Source organism: Cornus florida, unplaced genomic scaffold (genome assembly GCF_030987335.1).
Source record: "Cornus florida cultivar Cherokee Brave unplaced genomic scaffold, ASM3098733v1 CherokeeBrave_3.0.0_Hap2_Chr01, whole genome shotgun sequence".
In the NCBI taxonomy this organism is placed as follows: domain Eukaryota; kingdom Viridiplantae; phylum Streptophyta; class Magnoliopsida; order Cornales; family Cornaceae; genus Cornus; species Cornus florida.
In genome coordinates, this window is record NW_026775571.1 from 98,012,947 (window position 1) to 98,032,798 (window position 19,852).

At 34.1% G+C, this 19,852-nt stretch overlaps 2 protein-coding genes across 4 annotated transcripts; one reads left to right on the forward strand and one right to left on the reverse strand.

The window, feature by feature from the left end:
* Positions 1-313: 313 nt before the first annotated feature.
* On the forward strand, positions 314-5,240 carry LOC132278456 (putative FBD-associated F-box protein At5g56690). The gene is made up of 4 exons (XM_059780243.1): positions 314-1,294; positions 1,403-1,549; positions 1,661-1,699; positions 4,944-5,240. The coding sequence occupies exons 1-4, from the start codon at positions 314-316 to the stop codon at positions 5,238-5,240; spliced, it is 1,464 nt and encodes a 487-aa protein (XP_059636226.1).
* A 1,403-nt stretch (positions 5,241-6,643) lies between these two features.
* Positions 6,644-19,317, reverse strand: LOC132308623 (uncharacterized). 3 transcript variants are annotated; one of them, XM_059806766.1, is made up of 16 exons: positions 19,099-19,317; positions 18,300-18,382; positions 17,408-17,498; positions 17,204-17,330; positions 16,950-17,133; positions 14,927-15,071; positions 14,750-14,840; positions 13,953-14,011; positions 13,795-13,872; positions 11,767-11,850; positions 10,903-11,042; positions 9,054-9,182; positions 8,663-8,735; positions 7,577-7,662; positions 7,125-7,209; positions 6,644-6,983 (listed from the first exon to the last, which is right to left on the reverse strand). In XM_059806766.1, exons 1-16 carry the CDS (start codon positions 19,159-19,161, stop codon positions 6,933-6,935), a joined length of 1,569 nt encoding a protein of 522 aa, XP_059662749.1. In that variant the 5' UTR covers positions 19,162-19,317; the 3' UTR covers positions 6,644-6,932. The 3 variants fall into 3 exon arrangements, with proteins under 3 accessions (XP_059662749.1, XP_059662740.1, XP_059662756.1); XM_059806757.1 differs by having other exon boundaries at positions 18,300-18,388; XM_059806773.1 differs by having other exon boundaries at positions 18,300-18,367; positions 19,099-19,316.
* Positions 19,318-19,852: the final 535 nt, after the last annotated feature.

The following is a 19,852-nucleotide window of genomic DNA, read 5'->3' on the forward strand; positions in this document are numbered from 1 at the left end:
TTTTTGACAAAATAGTACCTATTTAGGCTCAGTTTGTAAAATATCTTCTTTAGAAAAATATTTTCCTGTACCAGGTAAATTTTATTTTATCTTATTTTACACGACAACCAAATACCAAAAATTAAAAAAAAAATTAATATCCAAACAAAGGTAGCCTTATTTATTTTTACTTAAAAACATGTTTTTTTTTTTTTTTTTTTCTTTTCTTTTTCATGAATAAATTCTCATTCTTCTCCAATCGTGATGTTTCTATATATGGTTATCCTTAAATTTTTTTTTAGTAAAGTAGTGGTTTCAATTATTTTTGTTGACTATGGTTTCTTTTTCTTGTGTTGACAAATATTTGGATGTTCAGAGAAAAGAGCATATGAAGAATGGAATTAGTGGATTGCCAGACGACATCCTCATTTCCATCCTGTCTCTTTTGACACTTAAGGAAGCTGCACGTACTAGTGTTCTCTCACGCAGATGGAGATATTTATGGAGATATATAACTGCTAGTTTCAACTTCAATCCAAAGACATTGCGAGCTTCTTCAGCAGATGGTACTTCACATGAAGAGCCTACTAAGTATAGGAGTTGGTTGAGCGGTACTTCTCATTTTGAAGAGCCTACTAAGTATTTAAGTTCGGTGAATAAAGTCTTGGAATTGCATCTTGGCACCTTTATAGATGAAATGAGGATTTCTTTTTGTTTCCGTGGGCACTACCCTCGTGATATCGATGATTGGATTAAGTTTGCAATGGAAAAGGGCGTTCAAAGGTTTGAATTGGATGTGTTGGCTGGGATGTTACCCGGTCCGTGGCTTAAATTTTACGATTTTCCAAGCTTGGAAAGCTTCAAATTCATAAATAGGACTTCAAACAGTCATCATGTGTCAAGGACTATTGGTTTCACAGATGGTTTTTGCTCCCTAACCACCCTTTCTTTGGTTGGTGTTAATATCATGGAGGAGGTGCTTGAGAATTTGCTATCCATCTGTGTGTTTCTTGAACAATTATGCATTGTGGGATCAACATCTCTAGTGAATCTAAAAATTGCTGGCCCATCTCTCAAATTGAAGTGCTTAGAGATCTCTCAGTGTCACTCTTTGGAAAATCTTGTAATTTCTGCAATAAATCTTGTTTCATTCACCTACTTTGGACGAGATATAAGTGTGCCTTTTAAAAACGTCCCTCTTCTATCTGAGCTATCTATTGGGGGAGATTTTGGTGCGTCCTTTGTTTTTGAATCTTGCAAGCATTCCAGCTATATTACTCAAATAGAAAAGCTCAAGTTACAAGTGTTTCCTGAGGTTAGAATACACCATCATTGCGTGATTGTATGCATGCTTTTCTTTTCTTCTTTTTAGGTTGTGGTCGTCGTAAACATCATGATCAACTTGTGCTTGCTTTTGGTTTAGGTTTTCCATCGGTTTCCAAAGTATTTTCGTGAGCTAGGTAATCTCAAAGAAGTGGAATTGTTTGTCCTGGCAGATGCAGGTGACAGCCTTCTCAGTTTAGTTTCTGTGATCAAGGCGTCTCCTCAATTGGTTAAATTTACTGTTAACGTTAGTATCCTTTCTTTGTAATTTAAGGTTTGTTTTCTGATGGAAGTATTATTATTGATTTATTTTAAATTTTTTAGTTATGTGTATGATTTTAAATTGACTTAAATGTAGAGAGATAAGAACAAGAGAGGGAGAGGTGAAAGCAGACAGGTAAATATATGATAGAAAATAGGATCTTTATTGGAGGGGCTGAGGAGGTGAAAATGGTTTCATTGAGTCCGTGCTGCATCGAACAGTGAGTGTATAATGAAGAACTACTATTAGTAAGACTGCACACAAGTGTATCAGTGAGTAAGACGATTACGCAAACTAAGTTGTCCATAATCAATCACCATTATGAGTATGCAAATCTTCCCACTTCAGAAAGATGATAACATCATTAAATTCCATAACCCTGCCACTTTCACCTCTGCAAGTAAATTCCAATCTACAAGTTAAAAGAGGAAACATATCAAAGTTGATTTCTTACTGAAAATTATAATATAAAATTGACCCGAATTAAATTAAAAGAACGAGTTGAAGATGAAGAAGATAACAATTGAATGTAATGCATTCTTAAAAAATGCCATTCAAAATACACCCATAATTTTGAGAAATTAGTGGGTTTGTTCTTTTTATGATTTGATTAACCTAAGTAAAATCTTTAATGGAGGCCTTCTGAATTTACCACAGCTATGTGTCAAGTGTTAGGGAAAAGTAGACAGATAGAATGTGTCAAGTGTTAGGGAAAAGTAGACAGATAGAATGGAATGGGATAAGAGACTGAGAAATATAAGAATTTGAAAGAGGCAAATTATCTTATATTGTCCTCAATTATGAAAAAGGAAATTAAGGAAAAAAAAAAAAGAGAGAAGAATTATATAAAACCAGGACACAAACATAAATTTATAAAAAGATCTATTGATCTAGCCACTCTTATCTTGTTTAACCTTAGCTGCTATGTTTTTTCATGTGATTAATATGTGATTACAGATGAAAAAAGTAGACGTCTTACAATATGTTACTAGAATGTAAATAATGTGAATTAAGTTATTACTAGCCTTAATAAAAAGGAATTTGTACCTAAAGCTTAAAAGTATAAAGTGCTTAAATTGATAAATTATAGCGAGCTAACTTACAATAAAAATTTTATGATAAATATGAACATGGGATTCCCGCCTTACTCTTTGCTTTATCATTTATATGCTAATGTAACATTTGCATGGTCATTTGTTTGACAAATTGGACCTTGCAAGAAGCAAAATTTCTGTATGCATGTGCTATCTGTACTTAAATAAAATGGAACTTACATAAGTTTACGGATTATAATATTGTTTTATCTTCTTGCTTGTAAAGTTGCATTGAAAAGGCTAATTGCTTAGCCACCAATGTAAGGTGTTGGAAAGTCATATTTGATGCAAATCTAACCATTCACATCAATAAATAAAGTGGTTATTCTTTTTTTTTTTTTGATAAGTAAGAATTTATAAAAAAAAATTCAAAAGGGGAACGCATCCCTCAAAAATAATAAAAGGCCAAATAGGGCCTCTAAACCCTCACCAGATCCAAAAACTCTACAAGCTCATCCAAGGATTTACAATTTCTTCCTAGCACACAATAAAAAAGAGTGCTAAGAATAGAGAATTCCAGCGACCCAATATGATTTTCCTTTCCATGAAAGGATCTCCTATTTCTTTCAAGGCATAGACACCACCAGACGCACAAAGGAGTGACCCTCCAAGAGTCACGAGCTTGGCCCCCACTATACGGCCTCACCAAGCCTCTGGTAGACCGAGGCATAACCTAATGAATCCAAACAAACCCAAAAACATAAGCCAGCAATCTCAGGCCACTGGGCAATGTAAAAGAAGACGGTGAACCGTTTCCTTGCCATTTTTGCAAATACAAACACCAATTCACTACAATCTGTCCTCTTCTTTGGAGGTTGTCCTGGGTCAAGATCTTTTCCAAAATGAATGTCTGTGTAAGAAAAGCTACTTTGAGAGGCGCTTTTGTTCGCCAAACGGCCCTCCATGGAAATGACAATCCAGGAGCATCCACCAAACAACGATAAAATGACCGAACCTCAAAGCGCCCATGTGAATATGGAATCCAAACGCAAATGTCAGAAGTCTCCTCCACTATCTCCTGACGATACAACAAATCCAAAAAATCTATAGCATCCTCCATCTCCCAATCTTGAGTTTGGATAGGATAAGAAGGAAAATTTATAAGAAATTTTGATTCCCGCAAGTGGTCGATTTTTTTCAAAACATTTCCTGCATAAAACATGAAAATTTTAGTTTCCCGCAAAATTTGTGTTTCCTGTTATGCCCTCACCAGTTGTTTCTCCATCTCTCAGCCTTAACAATGCTTACAAGCCGCAAAATATTTCTTCAATTGTGCTAATAAAGTAGTTTATGTGTCTCACGAGTTGGGTGTTTGGGTATTTGACTATGAATGCTAGATTAGAGGAGGTTTGTGAGAACCAGTTTCCTGACAAGATTAGAAGTCGAGCACAGGAAGATGTATTGATGACAAGATTAGAAGTGTAGAACAGGCATATGTATTGAGACACTGATGTGTTTTTTGGTGTTTTCTAATCAATGGTCTAGAGTGACGTTAGGTGAAACTCATAGGCAGTGTCGTAATTCTACCCCCCACTCTTAAATTTGTGATCCTTGCCCATGCTCTAAAAAACTTCATTTACAACATTATGTTTTAGCAGATGTAGATAGAGCGCTATTTTACTCAACAAAAAAAATTAAAAAATACACCTGTTCATTGTAACTGGCAATGAAATAGTGGCTAATCATATGTTATTGTAAAAAATTCAAAAGGCACGCACTTTAATGTTTGGAATTCAAAATCATCTTCATCGCCGCTTGTAAGTTGTAATGTGAGTCGTATTAAGAATAAAGTTAAACCATTATTGAATTCCGCATAAGAAAAATATTAGGAAACCTTTTTTCAAATATGAACAATTTAAAAATGGATTCGAACAATTTTATTATTGTTTGGGTACAAGGAAGATTGATGTAACACAAATTCATTTATTTTTCTAGTATTTAAACTCACAAGGATAGGTTTGGTAAGTATGATTATTTTTTTTTTTCACTTTCATGCTACTCAAACTAACAAAACAATATTTTCCCACAACTTTCTTGAAAAAATTTCATATTAGCCAAATGCATGTTGGAAACAAGTTTTGGCAAGTATGTTCCTTTTTTTAAAAAAAAAAAAATATCTAATCTTCTTGTGTAAACAAGTTTTGATCTGATTAGCTTCCTTTATGGCAGCTGATTCTGAGTTCAAATAGACAGGTACCAAAAATTACAAATCTGTATTGGTTTAAAAGTTTGTTATATTCTTAACCTTGTCTGCAAAATAATGTCGTCTCCTGTGGTGCTGGCAGGCAATAGGGGGTGATCAAATTGTAGATAGAACTACTGATAAAGAGGCGACTAAATGTCATCATCAATGCCTTAAGGTGGTGGAATTGGTTGGGTTTGTTGGGAGTAGCAGCAGCGAATTTGATCTTGTTTTGCACATACTTGAGGTTGCCGCATCACTTGAGAAGATAATTATTGATCCCCGTCATGTGTTAGATTTTAAAGATTCACGGCAAGCGAAGGTGACAGAAGATGCTAGAGAGTGTGCCAGGCAACTAAAAACAATATTACCTACAACCGTTGATTTAGTGGTCCTTTAGTTAATAAATAAATAATCCCAGTGTAACAATTTTAGTGATTATTTACCTATTCTGTTCAAGTTAACTTATATATTTCTCTCACAATTCTTTGTTGAATTTCTATTGTTGAGTGCTCCTTTCACATCTTCTTGGTGGTTGCTTCTAATATATTGGGTAGTTTGTTATTAGGAGAGTAACAATTTCTGGTGATTATTTATTTATTAAATATAGCAGGGATTACAACTGAAAGTAAACCTAAGCTTCTTTGATCGACTTTGGAATGTCTATGAAAATTATTGAACTTGCCATTCGACATTTATTAAATTTTAATATTTTTTTCTTCGTAAATATTTTACTGACAACCAAACATCAAAAAATAAAAAAATATTTTTAAAAAATAAAAAACATTTTTCGTTCAAACAAACAAAGCCGAAATGATCATATCTTTTTCATATCTTCGGTTGCAGTTTAACATTTCTGTTAATAAGTTCATTATTCAAATACAACTTGGATAATTGAGTTCTGAGTTTTGAGGGGTGCACTAACATCCTTCTAATAGCAACCAGAGGTCATCACTAAATCACAACATTATGGATTTTTTTTTTTTAACCAAATATCCTGCAATATCTTTTCCTCTCAACTTAATTCTTGTTTGTTAAACTCGCAATATCTTCATCTGCTCGTCAACACTAAATCACAAAATTATGGATTTTTTTTTTAACAACATATTACATAATCAAACTGAATAAAGCAATTACGAAACATACTAATGTATGACAAAGCAGGTTAAAATCATACATAATGTTCTTCAAATTAAAGCGAGCTAATATTGTCACTCCATATTTGACACCAGCCACTCCGTTTTTTAATATTAATAATTGTCATAGTATTAATAATTGAAATGACAAGTTTACCATTCATCTCCTAAAAGGCCAAAGGCAAAACAGTCATTTCAATTACGGAGGTCAATTGTAGATGGCAAATATAATAAGCTCCCAAATTTAAATCTTCTTTTCTTTATAGAAAATTGGAATTGAAAAACAATGACACACTCCACTTTTGTACACTCATGCTTCACTCCATAATTATTTTAAGAAATAGTTTTTCACTCCACTTTTATAAGATAATTGTATCATTTTTATTTATCAAAAATCAAGATAATTGTATCATTTTTATTTATAAAAAATTATCAAGGAATGAAATAACAAAAAGAGGTGTGAATATCACCCCTAATTTTCTCCCCCACTCCTTAGTATCAATGGTCAAAGCTGGTGCAGTAGGGTTCAATTCATATTTCAAAATCAGTAAATTCACAAAATGCTGGAATTATATCGACAAATGCACGAAATGCTGGAATATATATATATATATATATATATATATATATATATATATATATATATATATTACTGAAAGTCATGGCATGGTGCAACCATACTCCGATCGAATTACCATTGTATTTCAACAAAGCCAACCCATATAGACACCATATAATAGCATATAGATACATGTAATTGCATAAAAGCAGAGAAATAATTCCAAAAGGATATGTTCCTCAGCAAGGCCTTTGTCTATCAAACCAGCAGAGCTATTAGAGATCACTCCCATCTTCAAGCCGCTTCCAAGTGTATTTGGGACAACAATTTAGGTTGAAATTTACTTGATTCAAATCCATTTTACCTATACAATCTCTTGAAAAACCATTCTAGTGCATTACTCTCCTTTAACCTCCTGATCTGACGACACTTCATCTTTCTTTAATGGCTGCAAAACCAGAGCAACATCAGGGGCAGTGGATGTGAAAAGAAAAGGTATTACAGAGAGAGATTAAAGATCGAAGCCATATGATATCAACCCACGAGCCAGTACGTGCACTCATTCGCTATTTTATAAGCAGCAAATTACCTCGACATAGCATTGGACATCATGAGAAGCATTGATATGTCCTGTGCTGAAATACGACTGAGCATTTTCTTCAATGTTCTCCATCCTACAATTTTTGTTCAAAATGTTTCATGTAAGGGTTGGAATTTTCAGTTGAAGTAAAATTATGTACAGATCCCATCTGCTAAGTCCCTTACAAGTGTTATCTGGCTTCTACACCATAACAAATAGATGAACGCAATAATCTGACATATCACATCCCGAGGAAAGGTAAAGAAATGCAAGTACTTGAGTTCAAAAAAGCAATTCATAATCATCAGTTTGAGTTAGGCAGGATATTTCATGTGAAGTAATCAATTGTTGTGTGGAACAACTTTATGAGCATTGTATTGCCATGTGATACCTCATTTTTTTTCACCGGAACCTGATGAAATAATTACAAAAGAAAATTATTCTTTCAGGCAGAAAATTACCTATAGATGTAGTTTACCATAATAGCTCCACTCTGAAGAAGGCCTTTTTCTGATCGATCTGCCATCCAATTCAATCTTCCAACCATCTATCAAATGGTAAGAGAAAATAGGTTCGTTAATCTGCAGCCATGCTTCTTGATGATTTAAATTTAGCCAAAAGTTTTGTCCTTTATATTGGATTCCAAAAGTGAACTCAAAGATGAAACATGGAACTTCTTGAAGCTGTATAATTGTTGGATAACATGAAAGACAAAATAACAAAAGAGTACACAAGAAGGCCACCAAATTTCCAAAGTTTTAGCCATTAAGACCAATGTTAGTTAAACATGTTGGAATTTAGCTTCTTTGCATTTCCTATAGAATAGTCAAAATAGAGCTTCTTACACGTCTCTCTCTTTTTGCCTTTTCAACTCAAAAACAATTGCAACTCTGATCACCAATTGCTGTACCATCTAACTTGGACGTCCAAATGTTCCAAAAACCATTTTCAGGTTCATAAGATCAACAGAAATTTGTGCACTAGTATGTCACTTTTCTTGCTAAATTATCATATTTTGCCACTAACAAAAAACCTTTTCTTCCCTACTCCCTCGACCTTCATTCCCATACTACCAAAAGCTGAGGCTGCCAGCACATTCTATGTGGTAAAATTATCGACATTGATAAAAACATATTGCATATATTCTCACTGCTCCAACATTGATCATCCCTAAGCATGCTTGGAACGTCCTGTTTATGCACTCTATATGATCTCTGTTACGTATTCTTGTGGAAATTATGTTCCTTAGTTGTTAATACTTAAAACAGTAAAGCAGAGCAAAATTATTGTTTGTTGAAATTTCTTCTCCACAGAATACCAAGAAGCATATGCAGGCATGAAGCTCCTAAAATTTATTTCCAAATGAAGGTACATATATGATATATTGATATGAAATAAGTACATTTACCATAGCTTCCGAGCAATAAAATATCATTAGCAAGAAGACACATATGATATAAGTACATTAATTAAGCTTTCGAGCAGTAAAATATCAGTAGCAGGAAGATTTTAACAAGTATTAGGCAAATTATGATTACACAACATACCGCTCCATTCTGTAAGTGAAAATTTGCAACAGAATCAAGAGCTTTCCCTCTTTTCTTTTCTTGAAGAAGGTACCTATAGTCATAGAATGCATGACAATATATCAATATGATTCGGTTCCACACTAAATTGCTCCTTGCTACACGTGAAAGTATAAATGGCCTCCACCAGTTTAGCAATATAGGCTTTTTTTTCTCTTGAAGTAAAGGCAGATGAGATGGCTGCCTTTTCAGTCAAGTATCAGTTGTTCATTAAAGAACAGTAATTCAGCTTCCATATAAATCGTTCACTTGCAACAACTAAAAAAACCAACCAGTTTGGTTTAAAAAAGTTTTTATGTGTTCTATTACCTATCAAATTTTTATTATTTTTTATTATTGGAGTGTAATATACCTGGCGCAAAGTCGCATTAGAGGAGTCTTTAATGCTGACATTAATTTGGGTGAACTAATCCATTCATAATTGCTTGATCTCAACAAATTCCACATCACTTCCATGCCATTTTTCCCACTAGCAAATTCCCTGCAACAGAAAACATTAGCATGCCTACTAGACAATGTTGAGGAACCAATTGTACCGTTATCTTTATACAAAATATCAATAACTGATGATGTGAACACAAACTGACAGCTGGTCTATGTCATCAGTATATTTTCAGAACCATATAATAGATCGTCTCTAGCGATTTGCAAAAACAAGAGGAAAGAAACATATATATATATATATATATATATATATATATAATTTGAAGGTCACTCAAAAACAATTGAACGACAAAATATGCTAAAAAATTCTAGCCTTCTTTTGTATAGTGCAAAAAAATTGATGCAAGAAAGCTTTCAAGCAAGCACAGGTAGTAAGAGAATCTTTTTTAAAAAAATTTGCAAGAAAGTCATCATTGGAATTAAGATCTATTGATGTGAAAGACACATCTAGGCCCCTGAAAAGCCCCAACGTCGTCAAGGCTGAACCACACCACCTTATTTTATGACATGCAAGGCCCCTTTAGTCAGGCATATATAAAGGCCTCGGACATGCACTTTTTTTAGTGGATTTCAGTGAAAAGAACGCTTTTAGTCTTAAGTAAACCATATCTTTTTTATTGTTTTAGATAGCCAGTAGGCAATGGATCATATTTTTTATCAAATTATATATATATATATATATATATATATATATATATATTTGGTATATCTGAGATTCATCGGCTTATGGTTGATTACTTGATTTACATGCTTGTGCTGCAATATGCCAAAAAAAAATCTATTTTAAAATTTTGACTAATTTGTGTTGCATATTCTGAATCTTTTTAACAGAAAATATATTTTTGATGTGCATTAATATCACATATGTGCCATTATTCACTCACATTGGCATCTTATACTGCGCCTTCCACTTGAGCCCTAAGAAATTTTGATGCCTCAACTACGTTGAGCCTTTAATAACTATGGATCTCTGTAAGCTATCTTCCAAAACCCACAGAAAACAACATAAATGTCAAGGATGTCAAGGTAAGTGGAGTGATGGGGTAATGACTCTTTTGAGACTAATATTAAACATATTTTCAACTTCTGTTAACAGTTCTTGCCTTCCAAAACAAGAATTGTGCAAAGTAACACTAATTTTTATATTTAAATTGGAACAAAAGAGGTTGAATGGAATCCTGAGTTAAACCTTGGATCAGATTGTAATGGAGGGTGGCACTAAATCAAGTTATTACCACAAGCTGAAGATGGTACCTTTCATGTTGATTGGTCCAAGAGGATCGAGGAAAATATATAGTTAAAAAAGCAACAGTTTCTGCTATTTGCATTAAGATCCTGGGTTGGGTAGTGCCAACTTTGCAAAACTTTGATCAACTCTCAAATTGGTTTATTTCCAGATTCTCTGCAAAGAGAATGCTGTTTCCTTAGGATGTTTTCAGGAGAGGGAGAGAGAGAGAAGAAGAAGAAAATAGAAAGTCCCATTAGAAAAAGGAAACCAGTATTGTAAAATCATCCTGTTTTCTTTTTCATAGCATTTGAATAATAGTTTATTTTGTTCAGTTGCACAAACTTTATCATTTCAATTTTCCATTATAGTTTCTATGTTGACTGACAACTCATTTCGACGTTACTTTAGTGTTAAAACAAACATAGAATAGATTTACATAATATTAAAAAACAATTCCCCCACCAGGGCACCAAAATGTTAAAACTGCTGCCTCATTAAATTACATTAATTGAATGGATATGAAACTTACGTAGATGCATCCAGAAGTGCTCTTTCTTCATCTGGTTCAAGCATCTTCTCCTGAAAGGTGGACGAAGATCTCTCTGCTGATGCCAACTTAGATAGGAGCCATTGCATGTAACCTGGGATCGGGCTAAGCGTTGCAAATGTCTATTTAAAACATTAAAAAATTAATCTCAGAATGAACCTAAACAAATAAACCTATAATGCTGATCACTGGCCTGAAAACACTTGCATATGAAAAGTATATCATTCTTACGCAAACTTAAATGATATATCAAGTAACTATTCTAGTACTACATGAATTGTATTTGCAGCAACAATTTGTGGTCCCGTGGAGCAACTTACATATCATAATCTTCTGAATATATGTAAATCAAATCTTGTTCATAAAGAATTGTGCACTGAACAAGATGGAAATCACGGCATATACTGGAAGCCATTGTATCATCCTTTCCACACATAAGCCACACAAATCTTGCTTATGAGTGAGTGAACAGCTATATTAAATACAACATCCACTGGTAAACACCTTATGGTATGACGCGATTCCATCAATCAGAGCCAGTAGACAGTTCCATTCATCATTTGTCATTTTTTATGAGGACAAGTAGCAATGAAACTGCTAGAAGTTAATAGAAGTTCAATTTATATTTCTTTAAACAGATCAATCGAGATTATGAGCTACGACTTCCAAAAGTTCATATTCAAAAATTGACCAGGAAAAAGGCAAGGTCTCCGTGTGAAATTATGATCAATAGTTACGGTGTGGGAAACTATATAAACACCTCACTCTAGAATTCCTCGTAGGAAAACTTCAATAATGTGTAGTACTTCAAAATCATATGGATTAGATAAGCGTAGAAGTACTTACAGATATATTTGGCATATCTCTTTTCACCAGATCAATCACACGTTTAATAAGGAACTTTCCTAGGTTGACCCCTGCTAATCCAGCCTGCCAATGTTTAAAGCATGCAGATTAGGCACATGGGCTTACACATGATTACAAATAGAAAGTGTTTATTCTTTGAACCATAGCAAAAATGTTGATCCTATTACTAAGAAAAGATAGTTAAGATGGGAGCAACACTAATGAATGGTGAGCATCGGTCACTATGAATCTGTTGCAGTCTGCAGCTTGTATAATTCTTGCTCATGCATGTGTTTTTGTTTTTGCTTCCAAAGGGGGTACAAAACAGGAAACAGGCTTGTAAAAGTTAGAAGGGTAAAATATCATGACCTCCCATCAAGTTGTTGTTAGTCACTATCAATAAAAATATTGCAAAAATCACTCTGACACCCCCTATCAAAGTTTGTCTAATAAATGGTGTTAAATCATTAATGGGTTTGGCATTTTTACCATTATATTATTTTATAGTTTAAAATAAAAAAATTAATAAGGATGAATTCATCGAATCTCTTATTTCTTTTTATACCCATATGTTTTTATTGGAAGACATCTACTCTCTCCCCTCCCACCGCAGCATTACTACATGCCGCCGCCACTGTCAAATCCACCAGTTCCATTCCCCCTCACCGCCATTGTCTTTCTTTATCACATGTTTCTCTCTCTAGACCTTCGCCTAACCTTTGCGTCCACACATACAGCCGTCTCCACTTTTTCACTCGTGTCTCCATCATCACCACTGCCTCTCTCATACACACTCACTCACACATGTTTCTCTCTCTAAAACCTCAAATCCACTTCATCACCACCATCATCCCCTCTGAAAATTCCCTAAATCAATTTTTGTGTGCAAATATAAGCATTTATATATATATATATATATATATATATATATATATATATTCTAGGCCCAAATCAAATTTTAAGTTTTTGTAAATCAATTAGGTATGAGAGAAATATAAGAGAGGGTGAAAAGAAGGTCATGGATGAAAGTGAAAAGAGGTTGAGCACTAAGGGAATTCCTTTGCAAAATCCCCCATCACCAGACCCTAATCCCAAATCAGTGCAATCTAATTTCTCTCTCACCACCATTGCTATTTTCTCCTCTCTCTCTCTCTCTCTCTCTCTCTCTCTCTCTCACACACACACACACACACACAAACAAACACACACACACACACAAACACACACTTTTTTCTCTCTAAAATCTGACCTCCACCGCCACTATCACAGTGCCCCCCTATGTGAAATCCATTTGTAAACCCAAATCAGATCATGCTTTTTTCTGCAATTACATATCTGAACATTAATGCTAATATGCTAGCCATAAATTGCTCTAGCCTGTGGGGAACATTTGAACGATTCTCAGACCTTTGAACACCATTTTTTCATATGGGTTTAATTGATTTGTAAGTGTGTCTTCTGGTGCGTGTATAGGTGTGCATGCATTGGTGTGCGCTTGTGTGGTTTAATTATACCCATTTGTTGCCTAGTATAGTGTGTATATATACACCATAATTATATTATATTAATTAGTATTACGCTAATCATTAATTATTTGTAAACAGTGTTAAATAGTAAGGGTATTTATGTCCAAAAGCTTATGGTTTAAATGATCATTCACCCTTAAAGTGGAAAATGGTTTTCGTTTGTTGTTTTAGTAAATCAGCAGATATCCAGCTGTTTAAAAAATAGTTACAATGAGAAGTTCATGTTAACTATATAACCTTTTGCTGTCAACAAATTTGAACTAGAGAGTAGACAACTTCAGATGTATCAGAACTTTTTTTAGCAATTGTATTAAACGTTAAATATTCTCCAGGAGCCTTTCATACTGAAGTATTTTTAAAGGTAAGTTTCCGCTTGTAGATGAATCAACATTAACTTCCAAATCAGATAAAGTTGACAAACAGCAATCATTGCCCCTTAATGGTTGACAGTTGCTTTACAATCCAATTGTTCTTCACAAATACGAGAAATAACCTTTGTTACCTGAGTAGATGATATAGAGTAAAATAACGCACAAGTTGCCTCACATTCAGGTATTGGAGGATCATCCCATAGAACTTCCTGAAATGGATAAAATTACTGTTAGCAATATATAACTGGTGTTAGCCAAGATAAATAGAAGGAAAAAAAAGAGTTTTCACCTGAATTGTCTGAGCCACGTCCTTCAGAAGTGCAACTTCAATAAAAATAAGTGGTTCACCTAAAGGAAAAATCACCGCCAGACTTGATTAACAAGTTTAAAACATGGCGAGGAAACTAGATAATCCAAACATGGTATCTTGGTACAGTATTAAACCCCTCAAGACCAAATGTTTCCATTGTAAACAAGAAGAAGTACAACTAGAACAGACATATCAAAATTTTAAAAAGTATAAATTGACATAAAAAGCATGCATCCTACAGCCAATTTTTTTTGGAGGCATGGCTAACTATAACTCCACATTTCATACTTCATGTCGCCACTTGCCAGTCAGTGTTTTTTACTAACGGTTTTGCAACCAAGTCATGATAGATAAATTCTCTAGCCTCAATAAATGAGCTTCAATGTGTTCACAAACCCATTTAATCCTCAGTTCTAATTCGGTGCCAATACCTGCAATGGTCAATACAGAACTCGCAAGTTGCATGATCGTGATAATCAGAACTTCAGATTACCCAAGTATAATTCAAAAAATTTGTGAATATAAACAATTCATTTGACATAAAATTGAAAATAATCAACAATTCAGGATGAGAGTCTGATTTGTGAATCTTAATTATCAATCTCTTAAATAACATATGAACTACATTCTCACAGAAAAAGAAAACAATAAACAAGTTTTACACAGAAAAAAAGTAAGGTGGATGGACAATGATACACTTTATTATGGCCAAAAGCCAACAATAAGAAATAGGTAAACCAAAATAGTCCACTCTAGCCGAGAAAGAAATTGCTAACCAGGTATTGCTGGATGTAAATATCCAAAACATCGACGACCTACTCCCAGCCTTCTTTTTAGATCTATAAGATTGCTGATTGGATGCACGGCCTATGCAGTGATAATCAATCATATTTCAGACAGAAAACACCATGCAAAATATCAAAGCAGTAACCAAACAGAAATGATAAGCATACCTCATATGCTACAATTTTCTCCAACAAAGAAGCAGGATCATCCCATGTAATTTGGTGAAGTTCAAGGGCAGCAGGACTAAGCCATGTAATAAGCTTCTCTTTTAAGTAGGAATCAAGTGCTCGTAGAGATGCAATATTTTCCTCCCTGCATATTTAAAAGAATCAATTCAGAACTCCCGGATTTTCTTGGTATGCTTATTATACTTGATGTACTATCTGCAAACTGCAAACTCTTTTAAGGAACTAAGTTCCATGTATACTTAATGTTCTATCGGCAAACTGAAAACTCTTTTAAGGAACTAAGGTTCCATCCAATTGCCTGGAAACAGATGGAAGTATCATTCAAACATAACTCTGATCAACTTATCCTTCCTTTACAAAAGAGCAAACATGCAAATATAATAACAAGAAATACATAAATAATAAAATGAAAAGAAAGAAATAGAAAATATATATATAAAAAGAAATAAGCAAAAATCTCTCATATCAGAACCCAAAAAAGGTACCCAATGCCGGTCCAGCATTCTGGGGTTTTAAAAGGAATTCAGACCTAATGTTTATCATTAATTTTCACAATATGGGTGTCTCACTTAAATCCCCATTCTCATGTCTGACGGCCTTTGCTTTTTATCACTGAACCAAGCAAAATCCCTGTCCAACTCTAGACGTTATTTGATAACCTAATTGAGTGCCTAACATTGAAAATATTCAGTAGTTATCACTTGATAAGAAACTTTTCCTTAATAAGTATCTGAATTTTAAGTTAAGAAGACCTGACTTATCACAAAAAGGCTAAATGTTAGGGGTGGCCATCTGCCTGACACCCCAATCTGCCAAAATAGCCAGCCCCTGGCCATCATAGAGCTTAAGCTTGGTGTATAGGACAACAGTCTTGCACTAGGCTTGGAAGCAACGTTAAGGCATGGTCCAACTAAAGAATAACACTTTACGTGACTTACTACATGTAGTTTATGTGTACAACTATCTCTATACTTCTACATGATATGGTCATGCAGCTCTTCAATGTCGCTATCGTTTTGATCATAAGTCACAACTGATCTAAACACCTAGATGGATAAAAGTATGTAAGCCTGGCTCTATGTACCTCTTTCTCCCCCATCCATCTAATGATGAAAGTAGCAAGCCATTCCACTACTGGTACAGAGGTCAGATAGAGGGTTGGTTCTCCTTAGTTTAGTCTCCAAGGAGGAACTCTGGATCTCTTGGTTCAGAGTAAGTACTTAAGAAGAGTTTCTTTCTGGAATTGTGGACAGAAATATGGTGAATCAATGATTTGGAGGAGCATTCGTTCAGTTAGGGACTCAAAGGCTGGTCAATGCAAATGTTGAAAGGTCAGATTGGCAGAAATATGGAAGTATATGTGGATCATATGTTGGTGAAGAGTGATTGAGAAAATGAAGCCATAAAAAGTATCTACAAATTGGAAAGGCTACTCGTAACCATCAAGGGTAGTTGACTACTAATGTTAATCCTTCCTATATAATACTAGCTGGGTGGAACTGGACCTGGGTATTGAAATATTCCTAAAGGCCACGCTTAGACCCGGTAATTGAAGCCCTCGATCTGGTAGGTCTGGGCTTTTGCTAACACTCCTTTTAGCACTTCATATTGCAAGCTCTGCCAAACCCATGACCTGCACCACCAAGTTTGTTTAGTGAAAGATGATTTTATACAAACTCAGCTTTCTAAAGTCTTCAATTTCAATTGTCAAATTTATCAAACAGAGATTAAATTATGAAAAAACTGCTTATTTGCTAAAGACAGAAACCACCAACGACCAAATCCCTGTTACTAGACACTATTGTGACCAAGTTCCAATATGCCAAACTCACAAAAGTGTCCACCAAATCATAGTTGTAAGGCTACAACATTTTGGTATAATACTTAGATTTTTGACCTAAATTCATGTCAGGTCTATTCAATCTTTATTGAAGGACCATGCCATATCTTGGAAAAAAATGAAGAAGTAAGTTGAATTAAATTACAAGGACCATAACCTTACGCGAGAATAGATAGAATATCAGCTCGAATAATGGACAAGAACTTCAATCCTCCAGGATGTGTGTTCAACCGTTCAAATAAAGCTTCATACATTGGCTTCAGAGCCTGTCTCAAATTACGCTCAATCCTGTAGAACGCAGAAAGGGAACCTTCCTCTTCATGATCATTACCTTGAGCTTTGTCATCTAAAACCAGAAACTGTTAAAACCAAATGCTTATGATGAATACCAGGTTCAAACCCAATATCTAACTCACCATTAGGAAGCTCAAGACCAAGATATTGCTTCATCAGTTCACGAACTTGAGTCCTGTTGAGATCATACTCTCTAGCAAGTACAAGGAGTAATTTCCGACGGTTCTCTTTTGAAAGACTAAAATAACCCTACATAATTAGCACATTCTTCTTATCACTAACAAAGTAGCAGAAGTTGACATGATTATGCAACAGTAAAAATTTACCTCTGCAAAATCATTTAGTACAACATCTAGAATTTCCATTTTGTTCATTGATATGGCTGAATGCATTGTCTCTCGTACAATCTCAAACTCTCTGCGAAGCAAGATAGTAAAAAAAAAAAAATCTCTTTATTTTTTTACCATAAACATATATAATTTAACATGGAGAATGAAAATTGTAAAAGCTAACAGTAACATAAACATATACATATGTGTTTGTGTGTGTATATTAGCACCTGTAAGCGGCAATGATAACAAGAACTGATGTACTTATTCCTTAGTAGCAACCAATAACTAAGGATGTATATACAAATAAAGAAAAGGCATATGAACAACAGTTGAAAGAGGTTTGGTAAATGTGACAGAATCTAGATGGATCAAAATTGCATCTCTATCAATAAAGCAGTTTTTTGACAGTTTTGGGGACAAAAGACGTCTGATTATGACAAGGCATGGTTAACGATGAATAATAACTATCGAAGGAACACCTACAAAGGGAGAACCAGTGTTTGAAGAGGGGATAAAACATTGGACAGAAAAAACTTGTATTAATAGTTCAAAAGAGTATCCATCACCTTATCTTTGACTGAGTAACCGTAATCTGTCTAGTGTGTTAATAAGTTAATTATTTTTAAAGTGATCCATCACCTTATATTTTACTTGATTATCAGTGGAGTCAATCTTCCCATTATTTTTCTTGTGATCTGCTTTCATTTCATTTCTGCTCACTCAATTTAGTTTGTGACTCCAAAGAAATCTTCATCTAGCGAAAATGAAAACCTCAAGCAATCACCTGGTTATTTTGAAGGATTCTATGTTTGATTCTTAACCAGAATCCATCTTAGCAAAGAATTGAAGGCAACAACATTTTATATAATTATAAACATATACAGACCTCTCTGTGTTGCCACTGCTGCGTAAGGCATTCTGAGTAGATGTTGTGTTCCGCTCCTCTGGAGCAAGCTGCATTTGATTAACCTTGTACTTTCAAAAAATAAATAAATAATAACAATAATAAATGAAAAAAAAGATGTCCAACTCAAAAAATAATGCACTAAATCAAAATACAGTACATATTTGTAGCTAACTTTACTAAAATTCAATTTTGAAAGAATTTACACTGCATTTGGCAAAATGGAATCCACACTCTACAATTAGAATTGAAATTGTGGACCCTGTTAGTTCAAATTTCAAATTACTTTTTCTCGGGTTCCAATTCGAAGCAGCATTGTTGTCAACCTCTTTCAGAAACGAACCTATCTGTTTCCAAACAAAAGCCCTTGCATAACAATCTCAATTTCAATTCAAACACGGCTGAATTTAAAGAGATAAAAAACTTAGTCTTTGCCTAATCAATAGAATTTTTCAACGATCTTAACACTCAAATGAACAAAATCGAAATAGAATGCCTTCTGAGGTTTATGCAATCAAAACGATATTTTCGAATAATTCAGACTATATAAATTGTTCTAAGTGAATGTATTGACATACGATGTAAATTAGTACTGTAATTGAATTTTTTGTGTGATTGCTGTTCAATACAATACATCACAAAGCCAAAATTAACTGAAAATAGAGATTAACGAGAGAGAACTCGAAAACAATAAAAGATTCAAGAAATTCAATTGAGATATCAAATACTGATACATGCACATATAAGTATATATAGAGAGAGAGAGGGAATTGAGACTTACAGTAGTAGGGGAGAGAGGTCTCATTTTGGTTCTCATCAAAATAGCCAAACCTTTCTTGTTCATATTTACTTACAAGTTTACAACAACACAAACGAGAACTTTGACGCAATTTCCTCACACAAATGAGAAATTTGGGCTCTTATTAATAAATGCTTCCGTTTAGTCGACTTTTTCATAATTCAATCATTCAACTTGAGTGGGTGGTATCTACGCCCTACTGCCGACGAGCATTCGCACGACGTCGTTTTTTTAAATAATTTGCGATTTTTTTGACCTTCTCTCCCATTTTTTAGGTGTTAATCATCCAGCATTACCACCACGTGGTCAAAACAAGACCTCAAAAGAGCCACCATGATTCAATGGGGCCAGCCGCCTTCGTAATTCAATTTGCATCTGTTTACATGGTAGGATCCGCTCAAAGTGTTAAAAATATTTATTTTTTTAAATTTTTTTGCTCATTTATTTTCTCTACATAAATTTAAAAGTATCAAAAAGACCAACTCGTTGCCGTTGAGCACTCGCCTTTGTTGATAAGGGCCGCATAACCTTTCAGATAGGAACAAGTCTACAACCCTAGTGCCAAAGTAACACTAAAAAATATTATTTTACTTTAGGATAAAGCTTAAAAAAAACTTATTAAATTATGTTTGAATTTATAAATAATCCCTTTGAACTATATTTTGTGCATAAAATTTTCTAAACCATCTCATTTTATTACAACATATCTTAATAATTATACTATATTTTATTAAAT

What these genes read in the sequence shown, in the direction of transcription:
- LOC132278456 (XM_059780243.1), top strand. Translation starts at nt 314, where the DNA reads ATGGTTTCTTTTTCTTGTGTTGACAAATATTTGGATGTTCAGAGAAAA. An exon ending in AGTTACAAGTGTTTCCTGAG is followed by an intron (nt 1,295 to 1,402) that starts GTTAGAATACAC and finishes CTTTTGGTTTAG; the next exon opens with GTTTTCCATCGGTTTCCAAA. An exon ending in TGGTTAAATTTACTGTTAAC is followed by an intron (nt 1,550 to 1,660) that starts GTTAGTATCCTT and finishes ACTTAAATGTAG; the next exon opens with AGAGATAAGAACAAGAGAGG.
- LOC132308623 (XM_059806757.1), bottom strand. Translation starts at nt 19,161, where the DNA reads ATGAACAAGAAAGGTTTGGCTATTTTGATGAGAACCAAAATGAGACCT. An exon ending in TTTACATCCAGCAATACCTG is followed by an intron (nt 14,012 to 14,749) that starts GTTAGCAATTTC and finishes TTTTTCCTTTAG; the next exon opens with GTGAACCACTTATTTTTATT. An exon ending in ATGTCCAATGCTATGTCGAG is followed by an intron (nt 6,984 to 7,124) that starts GTAATTTGCTGC and finishes CTGGTTTTGCAG; the next exon opens with CCATTAAAGAAAGATGAAGT.